Source organism: Eleutherodactylus coqui, chromosome 9 (assembly GCF_035609145.1).
Source record: "Eleutherodactylus coqui strain aEleCoq1 chromosome 9, aEleCoq1.hap1, whole genome shotgun sequence".
NCBI classification, from domain to species: domain Eukaryota; kingdom Metazoa; phylum Chordata; class Amphibia; order Anura; family Eleutherodactylidae; genus Eleutherodactylus; species Eleutherodactylus coqui.
In genome coordinates this window covers 119,083,067-119,100,948 of record NC_089845.1, presented here as the reverse complement: position 1 = coordinate 119,100,948, position 17,882 = coordinate 119,083,067, and the positions used below count along the sequence as shown (strand labels likewise).

Here is a 17,882-nt window from a genome sequence, read left to right as displayed (position 1 = left end):
TCTGTAAAATGTCAACTAAGATACTTTGTAAATAATGAGAATGACGTGCCCTCTACTCAAAATTTTAAAGGTGAGACGCATCAGAGAGCAGTATGGCCATGTAAAGTAAGAGGGACACAAGGCGTAATTTCCTATTTGTGATGTGATTGTAGCATTTTTGGCCACAACTTCCCAGTCTCTTGTTACTCTATGTCTGTATATTTCATCTATACATGAACGTCATTAACCCCTTAATACTACAGGATGTACGTTACGTCCTGCCGGTTAGGGGAATGTACGAAGGGTGATCACGGGTCGGTTATAACTGTGGCTATCAAACATAGCCACAGTTTTGTAATAATCTAAGTTTGCCTTCAGATCTGCAGTGGGGATTCCATTTTCCTGCTCCTTTCAGGGAAAAGGAAAGAGGAACCCCTGCGGCCGAACGAATCCATCTTATGACGGAACCGAACAGCACCAAACGGGCCCTATTGGCTATAATGGGGTCCGTTTGGTTTCTGCTCAGCTGCCCGGCATTTCACTGGAAGAAAAAGCACTGCATGCAGCACAATTTCTTCCGGTATTTTGTGCCAGATCTGTGATTAAGCCTCCCATTGGAGGTCCCAATGCAGATGTGAAGGCAGTCTAAGATGCAGGTGTTCAAAAGAAACAGTTCTTAAAAAAAAACACAAGCCAAAATACGAAAACTGTATATATTTCATATCCATAGAGAGACTTTTAAATGCTGTGGGAAGAAAAGGCTGCAGCAGCAAACGCATTGTGATCTGGTTCACTGATTCCAAAAGTTCAAGGAGGAGAAAAATTATATCAAGGTATGCAGCAGAAATCCTGTATTAGGGTGCCTACCCACTGGCGATTTTTTTTCCTGCGATGCTAAATTGTATTTTGCGTTTTTTCTGAAGAGCAATTAGCATAGAATGTGTTCTTGTCCATTTGGTTTTTTTTTTTTCGTTTCGTTGCAATTTTTCACATAGGAACTGTCAGTTGCATATGTCTCCTTATTTTTCTCTTAATGCACCCATGATTGTCAATGGAAATTAGCGAAAAAGGCGTGAAAAACGCCGCGAAAAACGCGCGGAAAACATTGCGTTTTTCACGCACGAAAATCGGCAACGCCAGTGGGTAGGCGCCCTTATACAGCACCAACTGCTAAGAACTAGCAATATGGAGAAATAAATACATTTTGTTCTATGTTTAATACTTGATTAGGTCTCATGCACACTACTGGATGCATTACAGATACAATAGGGTGTGCATCATGGAACTGTTTGTGCACCCTATTGTAGTTCCTATTAGTCAGTATTGTGTGCCATATACGGAACCACATTCTCCCATAGAAGCACTAAAGCACACCTCTTCATGTATAAGTGCATCCCGGCAGCTCTTTGCACCTTCATAGATATGTACGCCAGGTCCAACCTGGCATTAATATCTTGTATAATTCACGCCAGTTTATGGCATAAATTATACATAAATCCAATGCTGTGGGCAGTCACGCCCCCTCCCAAGACCCGCTCACTCTTCAAAAGTGGCAGGACTTTGTGCAAATATCCACTTCGGCTAAAATGTATGACTTATTTACACCAGAAACTGGCATGAAAAGGTTCATAAATGTTCCCCAGTTTTCTGTCGTAAATTTGAACCAGAAAACTATCACATTTGAATAGTAAATAAGCCCCATTGTACTTTTAGGCTCTGTTCATATCTCCTGGAAGGGTCTGGTGCGTATGCTACACAAAATGCTGGACAAAATAAGGCAGCATGCTCCACTATTTAGTACAGTAACATGTTGGGCAGCATGATGAAAGCCCAATAGACCCCATTATAGTAAATGGGTTTAGTCGGGCGCCATTCATTTCTTTCATACAACAGATCCATCGCCGGCTGGCATTCCAATTTCCTGTTCCCATGATGGAGCAAGAAAAATAAGTGTGAAGTAATCTTTAGGCCTTTTTTACGTGGCTGAGATTCACAATAGCCCCCACCCCTGTCCCGCCTCTCCCCATTGCAAATAGTGCAGAGGGGCAGAGAGGAGGCAGAGAGGGGGCGGGAGCTCAGTTCCTGCTCCTGGCTCCTCCATCCTTCCCCCCCTCCCCTGCAGATGAGGACGACGTATATCGGCTTGGCGTGAAAACCGAGCCGATATACGTTCGTGGGAATGCAGCCTTAGGCTAGCTTCACACGGGCATATACAAATTTGTGCGTGTCTGAGCGCTGCACATTTGTGTAATTAACGATCCTTTTTATGCACGCATTGGCGTATTTTACAGTACTTTTTGCGCTCACAATGCATGATCATTTGCGTGCGGCAAACAAAGACGCACCGATTGAAATGGATAAAGTTCCAAATGTGTTCTTTTTCCAGTGGAATCATGCAGTGTTTCGTGTATTTCCTTAAATATACCCATTTGCACACCCCCATTGACTTCTATGGGGAATTTTGGTATGCAATACGTAGAAAAATTGAACATGCTCTATTTTTTTGTGCGACTGAAATACGCGCACAATGTACAGAAATGTGAAGTAACCCACTGAAATCAATGGGTTCTATTCTCTGCATATTGCGTGCGCAAGTACGCTCGTGTAAAACCGGCCTTAGAGCAGAAGCCTGGCGTTCAGTAGCCAGCCAAGCCACCGCCGTATGGTGCATTCACACGGGCGAGCGTGAATGTTGTGCTTGCAAAATTGCGATGTTCACTGCCCTGCAGTTAGCTAGAAAATCAGATTATTTTGAATAGGAAAAATTAAAAACTGCATCGCGCTCGCATTAACATGTTAGTGCAATGTGATTCCTTGTTTCTCACTGGACTGGCGGGAAAAAAAATCACATATGTAAATGGCCCCATTGAAAACTTGCCTGCTAGAATACACCCTGAGGATAACTTCACGCGGCCGTGGAAATTGTGCAAAATTTGTGCGTTGCGAGACGCACAAATCTTGCATGAATATGAACAGCATTCTTTTGAATTAAGTCATACCGGTATATACGAGCGATTTTTCCCCCTCCCCACCCCCGAATTTTGGTGCGAGTAAAAAATCGTGGCATGCCGTGTCTTTGGGCGTTGCCTTGGTGCGAGAGTGATGCGAGGTTTCCCATTGAAAACAATAGGAACCACTTGCTGATCCTTTGGCGCATCTGAAAGCCACTCCAAAAGATCAAAACTGTACTGAAGTGATGCATCCATTGGTGAGCGTGATATCGGGCCACGAAACTTGTCCAGGAGGCCTTCAAAAGATGTATGAGCAAGTTTAAAGTCCATAAGTGAGGTCAGTAAAAAGGCAGATTGTGATCACAAAGGGGTTAAAGGAAAGGATTGCAGATGAAATGGTAAGAGCTAAGAACACTACAGTGTAAGGTGTCTACAGTCAGAGCAGTTACATTGTAGCTGGATCTGGTGACAACTAGGAGTTCTCCAGTCTACTTGTCAGTTTGGCGCATGCGCAGTGCACTCCTCCCTCTGCTCGCTCCGTGCAGTGTGCGGCGGCTGCGGGACTCTCAGCATCTTCGCTGCTGCTGTGTGCGGTGAGGGCACAACCTCTGCCACCCTGTCCGTGCCCAGCACTAAGCTCCTCTGTCGCTGGATGTGACCTCTGCAGCCCGACCGAACAGAATCCGCGCGATTTAACCCTTCTGACGCTGGAGGAGCCATGGGCTGTTCGAGCAGCACTCTCACTCACACTCCGGGGAGTAACCGACCACCTGCAAAGTCAGTGGAGACCAATGGGCCCAAGAAGAGTGGTGAGTGACACGATGAGTGCGCATCTACAGCTGCCTTCACACTTGTAGCTACTTTGTAACAAGTATCTATAAGAATTATAACAGTAGGGACTACTTGTAGGTGATGGAAGCGATCAGCATAGAAGGAGATCAGATGCACCACAATGGGGGATGGAAGTTTTCCTTTTTCCTATAAAGTTGGTCCAATGTGACTACTGAAATGATAATAGTAACTATAGTCCATGTTTACTGTAATACAATATTAGAAATATTATTACTACTACTAATGATAATAAATACAACAGTAATCATAATGATAATTTTGTACTTTTTCTGCAAAATGATTAACATGCAGTCAGAATATCCCTGCTGTAAGGATTGTAGATCCTTCCATTCTGCATCTGTTCTGCGCATCCGAGATTTCCGTCCTGGCAGCACACTGGCATCCGCAAAAAACATGCATTCTTCCATCTATAGGCAGCTCTGCATGGCCTCTGTATTCAGTCTGTGTGTTTGTTCTTTTTTTACTTCCATGTTTTCAAGTCTGCAGAAAAACTGAAACAAGCCTAATTCTTGCACTAATGGCATCGAAGTGTCCTTTTTTTCTATCCCTGTAGACAGGAGTTGGTGAGTTTCATCTGTAAAATGGATCGGAATAGTGCATGCGATGAGTTTGTTCACGCGGTCCGTGTCTTCGTCCTAGCAAGCATCTTTAGGCTTCCCTAAATGACACGATCAGCCGATGAATGAACGTTTCCTCATTCATTGGCTGATTGTTTTTTTTTAATTGACAGGCTAGGGAGTGTTCGTAGGAACATTCAGGCCCAATAATTGCCCATGTAAAAGGACGAATGATCACATCTGTGCTGGAGGCTTCATTCAAAATTCTGGATGGAATAGCACAACATGCTGCACTATTTCATCTGGTAGAATTATGGGCATCATGCCAGAAGCCTGACAAGCAGTGCAGTGAATGGGGTCTGTCTGGAACTGTTTGAGTCTATCTTGTTGCAGACCCGTTGGTTCTGATATTTTTGTTGTTTGCTTTTCACATACGCTGCCCACCTGATGCATTGGTTTACAGTGCATCAGTTCAGATGGGCGTATTCCTGCAGCGTAAAAGCACACGACCGGCCAAGATAGCGCATACGGTGTGCTTTTACGCCAGCCCGGAAAAATAGTTCAGGAACTATCTTCTGGCCGGAATAAAGGGATGGCTCCATAGACTGCTATGGGAGCCTATGACAGCTGCCGGAGAAGGGAAGTGGGAGGGAGTTTAGTTGTGTGTCTGCTAAACTCCCAGACACTTCCCTTCTCCTCTCTGCCCCTTGCCGGCTATTTGCAATGGAAGGGGGCGACAGCCGTCGAGGGGGCGGAAAAGGGGAGGCAGTTTAGCAGTGCTAAACTGTCTCCCCTGCCCAACGTCATTCTGGGGTCAGCGTATATGTGCCGGACCCAGGCCATCTGAATGGGTGCACAAATAGCAGATTTGCGCGCCTGTTCACGCAATTTTTGGTCACGCTGTGGCCATGACACGGCTGACCGAAAATCGCCATGCTCATGTGAAAGAGCCCTACGGGTGTATTTAAATGGGTGAGTGCAACATCAGTCCAAGAAACTCGGACCGATATCGCACTTACAAACCCATGATTTTTATACAAGTGCGATGCGTTTTGCGAGAAAATTGCATCACATTTGCACCTGTAATTTTCACGCATGTGAAGAACACCAATTATTCCTTAGGGAAGCAAAACCGCATGAAATTTGCGTGTACACGTGAGTGTGATGGTTGTTTTTTTTTTTTTGCTCCCATAGGAAAAAATGGAATATTCTTCAACAGAATCACCCAAAAATAGGACATGATGCAATTTTTCTCTTGCATCGCTTGTTCTCGCAATGCTGCTATGAGAAAAATTACATCATGTCAATGCACCCATTAAAAACAATGGGTTCTTTTTCTGTGCATCTCACAACATACGGAAATTGTGCAAGACATTCACCCATGTAAATGTACCCTGAAGCCGCCTTCACGCGGCTGAGAAAATCGCTCGGGATTTGTGTGTTGTGAAATGCATGTCGCATGAATATGAACCCCATTCTTTTGATTGGGGTCATATACATGAGCAATTATTTTTCCTGCACCGCAGGTCAGGAAAAAATTGCGGCATGTCCTATGTTTGGGTTTTCCCATCAGAATGCCTCACCCATTGTTTTCAATAGAGCAGCCAAAAACATCACACAGCGTGTGCGGTGCACGTGAGTGCGATGCGAGGTTTCCCATTGAAAACAAATACCAATGCTCCGATGCAGTTTTAGGAATGCTACTTTGCTGAAGTAACGCCTCGCATCCGCAAGCAAGGAAATCACGCTCGCCCATGTGAAATTAGACGGATATTTATGTGCTATGAACGATGTTTGAAGAGCGCACGTTATTACTGCAGGGCCAGTTCACACACGCAACCTTGTACCATGCAATTGATTGGTTATTAAAGCCTATTGAGGTCCAGCTGTCTTCTTTTTCCTGCATTTTGCGGAAATGTGGCACACCCTTCCTTTTGCATCATTTTGCTCCTCCCATAGACTTCTATGGGAGTCTTGCACAAAATGCAGGAAAATAGAGCAGGTCCTATTTTTTTGCACAAGTAAAATCTGCATGTGCAAAACAGACTTATGAGACTCATTGAAATCAATTGGTTCTCTGTTTTGTGTACTCAAAAATGTGCGCAGACCCGCCCGTCACTGGCAGCCCTAATTGTCAGAATCTGCACATTTAACTAGAACTACAACCCCCAATGTGCTGAGACAGCGGCGTAGTCTCTGCAGACCATACACTGCGTGAGCAATGTGTCAGCTGGAAAATCATCTTCCCGGTTGCATCTATTATGGAAGACGCGCTCAGATTCTATTACTGGTTTCAGACTGGAGATCATTATTACACTACAGGTAACACATGATGGCGTGATCCAAATAGCGCCAGTTCACTACCAGGATAGCTGTCTGAGCTGAGCAGGTACACGCGGGTAGGAGCAGGCGCTTCTAGGGGAAATGGTTCCCATTGTAACAAAGTAAACTGCTATTTCCGGTTATGTTTGTTAGTAGTCGCTGCTTACATGGAATGATGATGGGAAGGAAAAGCTTCATGCAGGACTGATAGATCCCATTCTCAGTGCACAAAGAACAATTATGTATGTCATTTGCATACGCCAATTACTGGCTGTCCCCGCACCTTACAGTTAGGGGTCCGGTGCAGATCAGCGCCTGCGCTCTGTGCATTGTGATCAGAGGGGGCAGGACTCGAGTTCTGGGATGCAGTCCAGTAATGATTAGTGCAGGCGCTCACCTCTCTTCTGGCTGCTCTGCTATTTATTATTGATTGTATGTTTTGGCTGAAAGATATCATGTTGTTCTTCCTATAATTATTGTGTGAACGAGACACAATGTATTCTCTACCGTTATACTAGAACCCCTACTCTCCTGCCGCTGCACTAGAACCCCTTTTCTCTGCACTAGAACCCTTATTCTCCTGCTGCTGCACTAGAAGCCCTAGAGCCCATTTAGACACAACGATTATCACTCAAAAGCCATCTTTTGAGCGATAACTGTTGCATCTAAACGTGCAGCCATTGTGCATTTTTTGTGCACGATTCGGTCATCGCTGGTTTTTGGCAAGCTAAAAATCAGCGATGACTCTTATCAGCACTGCGAGTTCTTTGCGGAATACCACCTAATAGTATTCTTTGCCTGGAGCTCTCAGCACTGGGGCAGAGCTAAGCACCCACCCCTTGTCTGCAGCCAGCAATGGGGGTGAGTGGTCACTTAATTTTGCACTTAGAATTGAATAATGGAGTTATGACCCCTCTACTTTTCCTAGTTAGGACCTATAGAATGGTTGTGCCAAATGTCACGTTTGTGCGTCTCCGAGAAGTTAGATACTGGTCAACAAATCAAAAAAACATTCCTGTATCTGGAAACAGGTTGATTCAACTAATTTTGGGGTGCTGAATTCAGTGAAACAATCAGATTCTCTCTATCACGTCACATTTCTGAGATACATAGCACTATTACATAGACAATAATACAATATTGACAAATATTGTCTGGTTGTGAATACAAAAACAAAAAATAACACTCAGAACTCTAAAATAATGATTTTCTGGTATTTGTGAATGAAACTGAAAATATACCAATATGCTGAGGTAAGAATGAAGAGAACTGCTTCTTGCGGATTACAACAAACACTAAACAGCAGTACAGATAAGCTCATGTTGGTAACCTTCCTGCTCAACTACATTGCTCTGCCATCTAGTGACCATTTTTAGAACTTCATCCGCTGTGTACTACATTCAAATAAAGAGTTTAGCTTAGTCACTGATTTAATTTTATACAAATAATTCACAAGAAAATGAGCACAAACACAAAAACTTTTTTTTAAAAAATTGAAAAAATCTAAATTACATAAAAACCTTACGTGATACATCATTTCCAAAGGTAAATTTGGATTCTACACCCAAAATTCTATAAGAATTGATATATCGCACACCAGATGCAAAAATGCTGTTGAGCAGTGTAATCACTGGCAAGTCAGTCAGCCAGTGAGGGCTTTCACCTTAACGGTTATTTACACGAGCGTATATCGGCTGGCATTATCACAGCTGGACAATATATTCTTCCATCTAAGCAACTGCCCCCTTCCCTCTACCTCACCGACTCTTTGCCTCTCTCCTCCACTCCAATGTTTGCAATGGGAGTGGGCGATATGGGCGTGGAGCTAAGCTGCTCTCTGTCCCGCCCACTCCCATTGCTGGTTATGGACAAGGGGATGGGGAGGGAGCTTAGCTCTGCCCCCTCCCACTGCAAACTGCTTGGAGGGGAGGGGGGAACTGCTTAGATGGAAGCGTATATCGGCCGGCCGTGAAAACGCTGGCCGATGTGCGCTCGTGTAAATAAGCCCTAATATATATAAATTGACTGGTTACTATGGTCTGTAAGAAAATAAGGATTTTTCTTCCTGCAGACTTTCAATTTCACACTGAAAAGGAATCTCCAGTATTGAAGCAGTTTGATTTCTTTAACCCCTTAGTGACAGGCCAATTTTTCACCCTAATGTCCAACCAATTTTTCTGTTTTTTGCGATTTTTGTGCGATGCATTTTTAAAAAAAACGCAGCGATATCTTGTGAAAAAAAAGTGCAAGAAAAACGCAAGTGTGGAAGAGCCCTAAGGCTGGCTACACACCGCCATAATGGGCTCCGCTGCAAAATTCCGCAGCGGAGCCCGTCACGGCGCCCCCCCCAGGAGACCCCATACTTACCTGCGGATCCGGCGTCCTCGCTCCCGCATGACACTTCCCCGCCCACCTCCGCCGCGTCATGTGACACGCCCGCCGTGTCATGTGACACGCCCGCCGCGTCACATGATGCGGCCGTGTCATATGACGCGGCGGCGGTGGGTGGGGAAACGTTTTCATGCTATCTTCTGCTGTGCTACAGCGGAAGATAGTGTGAACAGACGGCTTCCATTAACGGCAATGGAAGCTGTCCGCGCGTACACCCGCGGCAAATAGAGCATGCCGCGGGTGAATTCACGGTGCAGAATTCCGCGGTGGAATTCCGCACCGTGAGCACTGAGCTATTAGGTTCAATAGAACCTAATAGCTGCGAGCAACGCAGCAGATTTCCGCCGCGAATTACGCGGCGGAAATCCGTTCGTGGGAAGGAGGCCTTATACAGGTTTTTAAAGAATGTTTTGCTATTTTTGTACACTAAAAAATTACAACCGTAATACGAGCTTTTGTGGCGCAGCATTCCAAGAGCCATAACGTTTTTATTTTTCCATCGATGGTGGGTGCGTTTTCAAGGGTGAGAAAATCACACGAGTTTTGTGTGTTGCAAAACTCACACGAAAATGTAACTCATTATTTGCCATGGGTGTATTTACATGTATTTAAAAGATCTTTTTCTTGCAGTGAAGCTGCAAGACTGATTAATTGCAACATGCTCTATTTTCCAGCAAGTGTCGCATGAGAATAAAACCTGCAGCTGTGCGGTCTCCCTCACATTGGACAGAATGTTTGTGTGCTGAGCGATGCGAGTCATGCCAAGGATGTTGGTTACAACTTGCTCTTGGCCATGCGAATGCACCCTAATGATGAATACTAAAGGCTCCTGCCCACGGCCAGATGTTTGTTGCGGAATCCGCGGTGGGCGTCCGCTCTGCGGATCCGCAGTAAATAGCGCCCATAGCATGCTATGGGAAGTCGATTCTTCCTCCAAACCTGCGGAAATCATTTGCGGTTTCCGCAAACAGAGGAAAAATCACAGCATGCTCCATTTTTTTTCCCGCGGATTCTGCGCAAACTGCTTCCATTGAAGTTAAGGGAAGCTGTCAGGTCCGCGGCCCTTCCACAATGACAGGCGTGGCACCGGTGAAATAAAAATCTGTACTGCGCATGCCCAATGGCGAGCCACCGGCTCCATGCTCAGTACAGATTACCTGGCGACAGACCAGGTACACGCAGACACCGCTGATGACAGAGTCGGATTGCGCTGTGGGATTCCACATGCAGAATCCGGCTCTGCAGTGTGCAGGGGGCCTAATGCTGGTTTGGCCATCTTTGTTTGTCCAGGACCAGAAGGTGGCTTTAGGGATGCAACCTACTTTGATTTGTAAGGACACAATGATTTTTTAAAATTCTCATCTCCACTTTTCAAAAACCATAACTTTTGTATTTTTCCCTAGACATGGCCATATGAGCGCTTGTTTGTTGCATGGCGAGCTGTAGCTTATTGGTACCGTTTTGGCTGCGAATCATATATTGTATAACTTGTAGTCATTTTTTTGTTTTGGGGGGGGTATCGGTCCAATAGCTCATTAATCAGCATTGGTGGACTGATAGTACACTGCTTGGCACTAGTCATTGCTTAGTGGCCAGCAGCCCACTAATCAGCCCAAAAACCCACTAAATCCCAGTGATCAGTGACACAGCCCCAGACACTGGTGGATATGTGAACCTAGTTGACATTGAACATCTTCATCCTAGTGAACTGAGCTCACCGACGCCGGACTCAGTGACGGTCTACACCAGCAAGTAGTCCTGGGCAGGTGGCATAGCACCCACAGCTCAGGGTGGAAGAGGGGTGTTCAGAGGATCCTGGCAGATTGTAACTGGACTCGAGCGTTTTTTCACGGCTATGTAGCCACGTTATCACACCCACCCGAAAAACGTGACCATCTGAGGCATTGCATTCCAATGCATTCGTTCATATGGGCGATTTTGTGCCGCAAACAATCGCCTGGCATGGATAAATAGAACATACGCTGCCGATTCCGGTGGGTGCTTTTACATGCTTCTGAAAAAATAGTTCTGATTCTGCCTTTCGACCGATATACGCTGGTGGCTCCCATAGACTCCTATGGGAGCTGGAAAAATGGGGAGCTGCGTCCAACGCAGGGAAAAGCTTACAGGTACAGCCGAGTGAGGGATTTCCAGGCTGCAGCATATTTTTTGCACTAATACATCGCACCCAGCCATGTGAATGGACGAAAAAACACTAAGTAAGCTCGGGACTTGATCACGGAAAATCGTCCATTCATGCGAATTAACGGCGCGCACGAGTGAATGTAAAAATGCATTCGCTCATGTAAATAAAGCCTCAGGGGAATGTTGGCTTTTCAACTGCGCAGAAAAATTGAAGTGTGGAGCCATGGTCAAACACTAAGGCCTCGTTCACACGAGCGCTGTTTTAGCGCAGTATAGGCACGTGAAAGGATCGCAGCTATGCTGCACTAAAGATTGTGTGGACGGGTGATTTCCAGCTATTTTAATTAGCTTGAAATTGCTCGTTCACACGATTGGAGGTGCGTGTTATCTAGCTCGCATTTGAGTCTATGGAAAGCATGCACTAAAGATAGGCCAGGTCCTATCTTTTCTCGCACCACGGACCTTAGGGCTCTTTCACACGAGCGCATTTACAGTGCATTTTTACGCCTGTGTGTATAAACGCTACCCTTGTGAAACATTGGTTCCTAATGTATTCGTTCACATGGCCGATTATACGACGCGTAAATATGTTAGTACCGTGAAAGATGGAACATAAGCGGCTGAAATACGTCCGGCGTATATACGGTGGCCAAAAAGATAGTTCTGGAACTATCTTTTGGCCAATATACGCCCGCGGGTCCCATAGACTCCTATGGGAGCAGGGAAAAAGAAGGTGGGGGAGGTTGTTTTGCAGCGTCAAATGCTGCGAAAAGTTTACAGGTGCCTCTATATAGGCATTGGAAGCTATCTCAAGGATTTTGGCAGAGCGAGGGATTTCTGGGGTGCGGTGTATTTTTTATTTTTTTTGCTAAAAACAACGCTCACAGTTGTGTGAATGATTGAGAAAATGCTGGCCGTGATCGTGGAAAAACTCTTATTCATGCCCTTATATGGAGTGGGCGTGAAAACGTAAAATCCCTGCCTCCTGGAAGCGCTGGCTGTGATTGGCTGATGCTTAGCCAATCACAGCCATTCAGCGAGTGCTGCCAATGAGCCAATCACAGTCAGTGCTTTCAGGAGGCGGGGATTTTTCAATCCTCGGCCAGAAGAGAGGAAGAAGACGACTGCCGGGGACTGAGAAGAAGCTGCGGTGGGGCCCCAGACAGCGCTTCTAGTTGATGTATACTTTTAAAAAATATTTTTCTTCAGCTATGGCTGAGTTTAGGGGTAGAGCTTATATTTCAAGCCCCACCCCCAAAAATCCTTGCATGTGATGCTACAGATTCGCGTAACATTGTAGCACCATATGCAACTTTGTAGCGTTACAAAATCGCGGTATTGCCACGAGAAGACGCAGTATATCAAACGGACTAGCGATGCAATATCATTGTGATTTTCTCGCGGCGATGCTGTGTTGCCCGTGTCAACTAGGCCTTATCATTATATTCCAAGAGAATGCCTTTTACAGTATCATGGCTTATTTACACGAGCATATATCGGCCACCGTTTTCATGGCCGGCTGATACGCTTCCATCTGAGCCGTTTTCCCCTCGCCATGTCTCTGCGTCTCTCCACCCCTCCGTCTGTTTGCAATACGAGGAGGCAGAGCGGAGCTAAGCTCCCGCCACCTCCTCGACGCTTGTCTTCAGCCAGCAATGGCAGCCCCCCTCCCATTGCAAATAGCGGAGGGGAAGAGAGAGGCAGAACACCGCCAAGGGGTAGGGAAGGGGGAGACCGCTCAGATGGTAGTGTATATCGTCAGGCCATGAAAACGGTGGCCGATATACGCTCATGTGAATAAGCTCTTAAACTGTCTTTATGATTGACATGCAGCAATTTTGATGGAATTATATTAATGCAATTATACATGACCTCAGAATAGGTCATCAACAGTTGATTGGCTGGGGTATTCCAAATTACATATTTGGAAGAGGTTTTAAAAGGAGAATTTAGGCCGGGTTCACATCTAATAAAAAAAAAAAGTTTTTATTTGGATAGCAGCAACTTATTCTGCAGCGCTTTTCGGTAATTTATTTATTTCCCCCCGCCAAGCTGGGTACTCATTTTATCGACTCGGAAGAATGGAAGGCTGAGTCAACATTGAAGCGGCTACCTAAACCATACAGGGATTCAACTCCCAACCTTCAGGTGGTGAGCGAGACTCTGCGCCACACGAGGCTGTGTTCAGAGGTTCTGTCGCAGATTCGGCACAAAATGCCGGAAGAAATAGTGCTGCATGCAGTGCTTTTTCTTCCGGTAAAGTGCTTGTCAGCTGAACCGATACTGAACTGACCCCTTAGGGTGCCTCCACACAGGCGTCTGCATTTTTGGGCAGGCAAAAATTACACCCAAATCGAACAAATGATGGCTTCATGTGGGAAGGGGAAGGGGGGGGAGGGAAGGGTATAGCACCTGCTTATTGTGCAGCGTAATTTGTACTGCTGCCTCAACACTCTGCACCACACGAAGCCCATAACAAAGGGTCCCTTTACGCTGAATGTAATTGTTAGAGTAATGTTTTTTTTATACGGGCCGACAGTTGGGTGCTGATGTCACCGCTAAAGTTATTAGCCCTCATGCAGAGCATTTACACAGGCAGAGTTCACTGTTGAATCGCAGGCTTTTCACTCAGCGCTTCACCTTCTATATGCAGCACTGAGCAGGGAGCGTTTACACTGAACGACAAGTCTGCGATCCAGCCATGGTTTTTATAAGCTGAATGAAAATCCGTTTTAAGAAGCTGTGAACGAATAGTGAGAGATTTTTGTGCATTTACACTGAATGATAACGCTGTGCAACACATTTTTTAAAAATCCCTTAAGGGTGCATTCACACGACCGTATATCGGCTGGGTTTTCACGCCCAGCCGATATACGGCGTCTCTCTCTGCAGGGGGGAGGAGGCTGGAAGAGCCGGGAGCAGTGCTCTGAGCTCCCACCCCCTCTCCACCCCCCCTGAAAAAAAATATTTTTTAACATTTATAGTTATTTTTTTTTATTTAGTATATTTATGCTAAAATAAAGTATAGAAATGGGTTCCTCTATTTGTTTTGGACGTTTTGATATATAGTATGTATAGTTTTGGTTTACAGGGCGCATACAGCGACGGTTTTGGTTGGCATCGGTTTCGGGTTATTTTCTTTTTTATGTATATATTGTTGCTTTATTCTATAATTTTGTTTTACTTATGTATGTAATCATGTTTTTTTTACTATTTATGACCCCCACGACGTCATATAAGACCTCTGGGAGACATTCATATGTTTTTGTATTTGACACTTTCTCAGTGTAGCTGGGGCATCCATAGGAGCCCCAGTTACAGGGGAAAGCAACCCCTATATTCACATTAGTCACTGGCAGAGCTGGTCAGGGTCTAGTATGACCCTCCAGCTCTGCTGTAGCATCTCGGCAGTCACATGACCCATTGAGCACTGTGTAGTCGGGGAAGTAGAAGGCAGAAAGGGTTAAATACCCCTCCTGCCTTCTCCTCCGGGTCACAAGCTGTCACTAACAGCTGATAACCTGTCCTGCCTCTAATTGATTGCAGAATCAGGAGGCTTAAAGCGCTGCCATCATTTTACATATGGCGGTGCTTTTAGCCCAGGACCAGGCGCCTTTAATTTACTGAGCCTGGTCGTTAATGAGTTAATTTTCGTAACAGAAAGTAATTGATATGTTTCTGTACAATTAGGACTTGCTGATTACACTGATAAAACTGAATAATAGCAGCACGTCTCCTTTTCAAGTTATTTAACCCTTAAATGACCACGCATTTTTTACTATTTAATGTACCATATAATGTACTGAAAAACTTCTAAAAAGTTCTAAGTGGAGTAAAATGAAAAAAAAACAACTCTGAAATTCCGCCATCTTTCGGTGCGTCTTGTTTCTACAGCTCACAAACTGCAACAAAAATGACATGATAACTTTATTCTTTGGGTCAGTACGATTACTATGATACCAAACTTATTTAGTTTTGGGGGTTTTCTTTTTGCTGTACTGCTAGTATTTTTTTTCAAAGACATTTAATTTTTTTTTTTAATTATTTTCTGCCACCATCTTCTGCAGGACGTCCTGTAGTTTGCTTTCGGACCATTTTACATAGATTTTTTGTCCACTTTTCATTGCATTTTTTCTTGGAGACATGATGACCGAAAAAAAGCGCATTTCTGGCGTTCTTAATTTTTTTTTGTCAGACAATGTTCTCTGTGCGGGGTAAATAACGCATTACTTTGATAGATTGGACTTTTACGGACGCAGCGATACCAAACATGTATTTTTGTTTTATGATTTTGATTCTTTTATTTAGCTAACCAATGATCTGTAAAAACACTCAGTTCATTAATTACAACTTACTGGTGGATGATCTGCAGTGTTTACGCCAGGTGGAAACATACCCTATATGTTACATAAGCCTACCCTTATAGTGTTCAATCAGTACGCCGTGTGGTACAGTGATTGCAAAATAGTTGCACAATTACTTTTGCTCTTTTAATTAAGCGAGGTTAATGGTGAGCCGACTGGATTAATTGTATAGGCAGATTTCCAAAAAATACAATACAACGGCAATTGGATCACATTATTCCCCATAACTGGAAAACCTTACGTGGCAGAAAAATACAGATATCATATTTGAATTCAGCACACTAAAGTTACTATAAGGCGCCTATCTGCTTTCTGTTACTAAAATTCTGTTGCATAGTGTAATCATTCAAATTCATTTGTTTGAACGAGTTTTGAGCAATAATCGCCCCGTGTAAATGGCCCATGAGGTCCCGTTCACATAGGATGACTGTCGGGCAACTGATCCTTCAGTGAATGGAGGCAGAGCAGGCTGGGGATCATTCTATCCCGCCTGACCTCCATTCATATTAAACAGGCCAATCATTGTTTGACTTTTAAGGCTGCATTCCCACGAACGTATATCGGCTCGGTTTTCACGCTGAGCCGATATACGTTGTCCTCATCTGCAGGGGGGGGGAGGATGGAAGAGCCAGGAGCAGGAACTGAGCTCCCACCCCCTCTCTGCCTCCTCTCCGCCCCTCTGCACTTATTGCAATGAAAGGAGGCAGGACGGGGCGGGGCTAAATTCCGCGAATTAGCCCCGCCCCGTTCCGCCTCTCCCCATTGCAAATAGTTCAGAGGGGCAGAGAGGAGGCAGAGAGGGGGTGGGAGCTCAGTTCCTGCTCCTGGCTCTTCCATCCTGCCCCCCCCCCCCCCCCCCCTGCACATGAGGACGACCTATATCGGCTTGGCGTGAAAACCGAGCCGATATACGTTCGTGGGAATGCAGACTACACCTGCAGAAACAGAACAATGAACGAGTTATGGCTCGTCGCTCAGATTGTGCAGGCATTTACACTAATGATTACAGCGAGAATCTGAACGATAATCATTTAGTGTAACAGGGCCCCAACTGAACGCTGAATGATATAATTCATTGATCAGTTACTGCAGACATTGTAACATAGTATATAAGGCCGAAAAAAGACATATGTCCATCCAGTTCAGCCTATTATCCCCAATATTGATCTTGAGGCAGACCAGAAAAAAAGACAATCAGGTAGTAGCCAATTTTCCTGATTTAAGGAAAAAAATTACTTCCTGAGGCTGCATTCACACGAACGTATATTGGCTCGGTTTTAACGCCGAGCCGATATACGTTGTCCTTGTGTGCAGGGGGGGGGGGGGGGGGGGGATGGAAGAGCCAGGAGCAGGAACTGAGCCTCCTCTCTGCCCCTCTGCACTATTTGCAATGGGGAGAGGTGGGTCGTGGCTAATTCTCAGAACTTAGCCCCACCCCGCCTCTCCCCATTGCAAATAGTGCAGAGGGGCGGAGAGGAGGCAGAGAGGGGGCGGGAGCTCAGTTCCTGCTCCTGGCTCTTCCATCCTCCCCCCCCCCCCCCCCCTGCACATGAGGAGGACGTATATCGGCTCGGCATGAAAACTGAGCCGATATATGTTCGTGGGAATGCAGCCTGACTCCAAGTCTGGCAATCAGAATAATAATTCAACGACCCTTCTGAATTAATCAGTGATTTAAGATGTAATATTGTATTGCTCAAGGCATGCCTCCAGGCTCCTCTTGTACTCTTTTTATCGACTTCACCATCACCATGTCTTCGGGCAGAGAGTTCCACAGTCTCACTGCTCTTACAGTAAAGAACCCCCTTCTATGTCGGTGTAAAAACCTTCTTTCTTCTAGACGTAGAGGATGGCCCCTTGTTACAGTCACAGTCCTGGGTATAAATAGATGATGGGAGAGATCTCTGTATTGACCCCTGATATATTTATATATAGTTATTAGGTCACCCCTCAGCTGTCATTTTTTAAGCTAAATCACCCCAATTTTGATAACCTCTCTGGGTATTGTAGTCCACTTATTACGTTTATTACTTTATCTGCCCGCTTTTGTACCCGCTCAATCTCTAATATGTCTTTCTTGAGCATTGGTACCCAAAACTGTCCACAATGTTAAATGTGCGGTCTGCCCAGTGACTTGTAAAGAGGAAGAACAATGTTCTCGTCATGTGCCCCTAGACCTCTTTTGATGCAGCTGAGCATGTGCACATTCATTTTAATGGGGCTACTGAAAAAGGCTGAGCATTTCTACTTGGCTGTCTCCAGAAGTCCCATTGAAATGAATGGAACAGCAATGTGTATGCTCAGCCTCTGCTCCACTGGGA

The 17,882-nt window shown here is 45.1% G+C and overlaps 1 protein-coding gene across 2 annotated transcripts in view; it reads left to right on the top strand.

The window, feature by feature from the left end:
• Positions 1–3,451: 3,451 nt before the first annotated feature.
• Positions 3,452–17,882, top strand: part of ERICH5 (glutamate rich 5) — a 36,390-nt gene continuing 21,959 nt past the window's right edge. Inside the window, exon 1 of one of the 2 annotated variants that reach the window (XM_066578404.1) lies at positions 3,452–3,739. In XM_066578404.1, coding sequence (XP_066434501.1) covers positions 3,649–3,739 — 91 coding nt within the window. In that variant the 5' untranslated portion in view covers positions 3,452–3,648. The remainder of the gene's footprint in view (positions 3,740–17,882) is intronic. The other variant, XM_066578405.1, reaches the window with a different exon arrangement.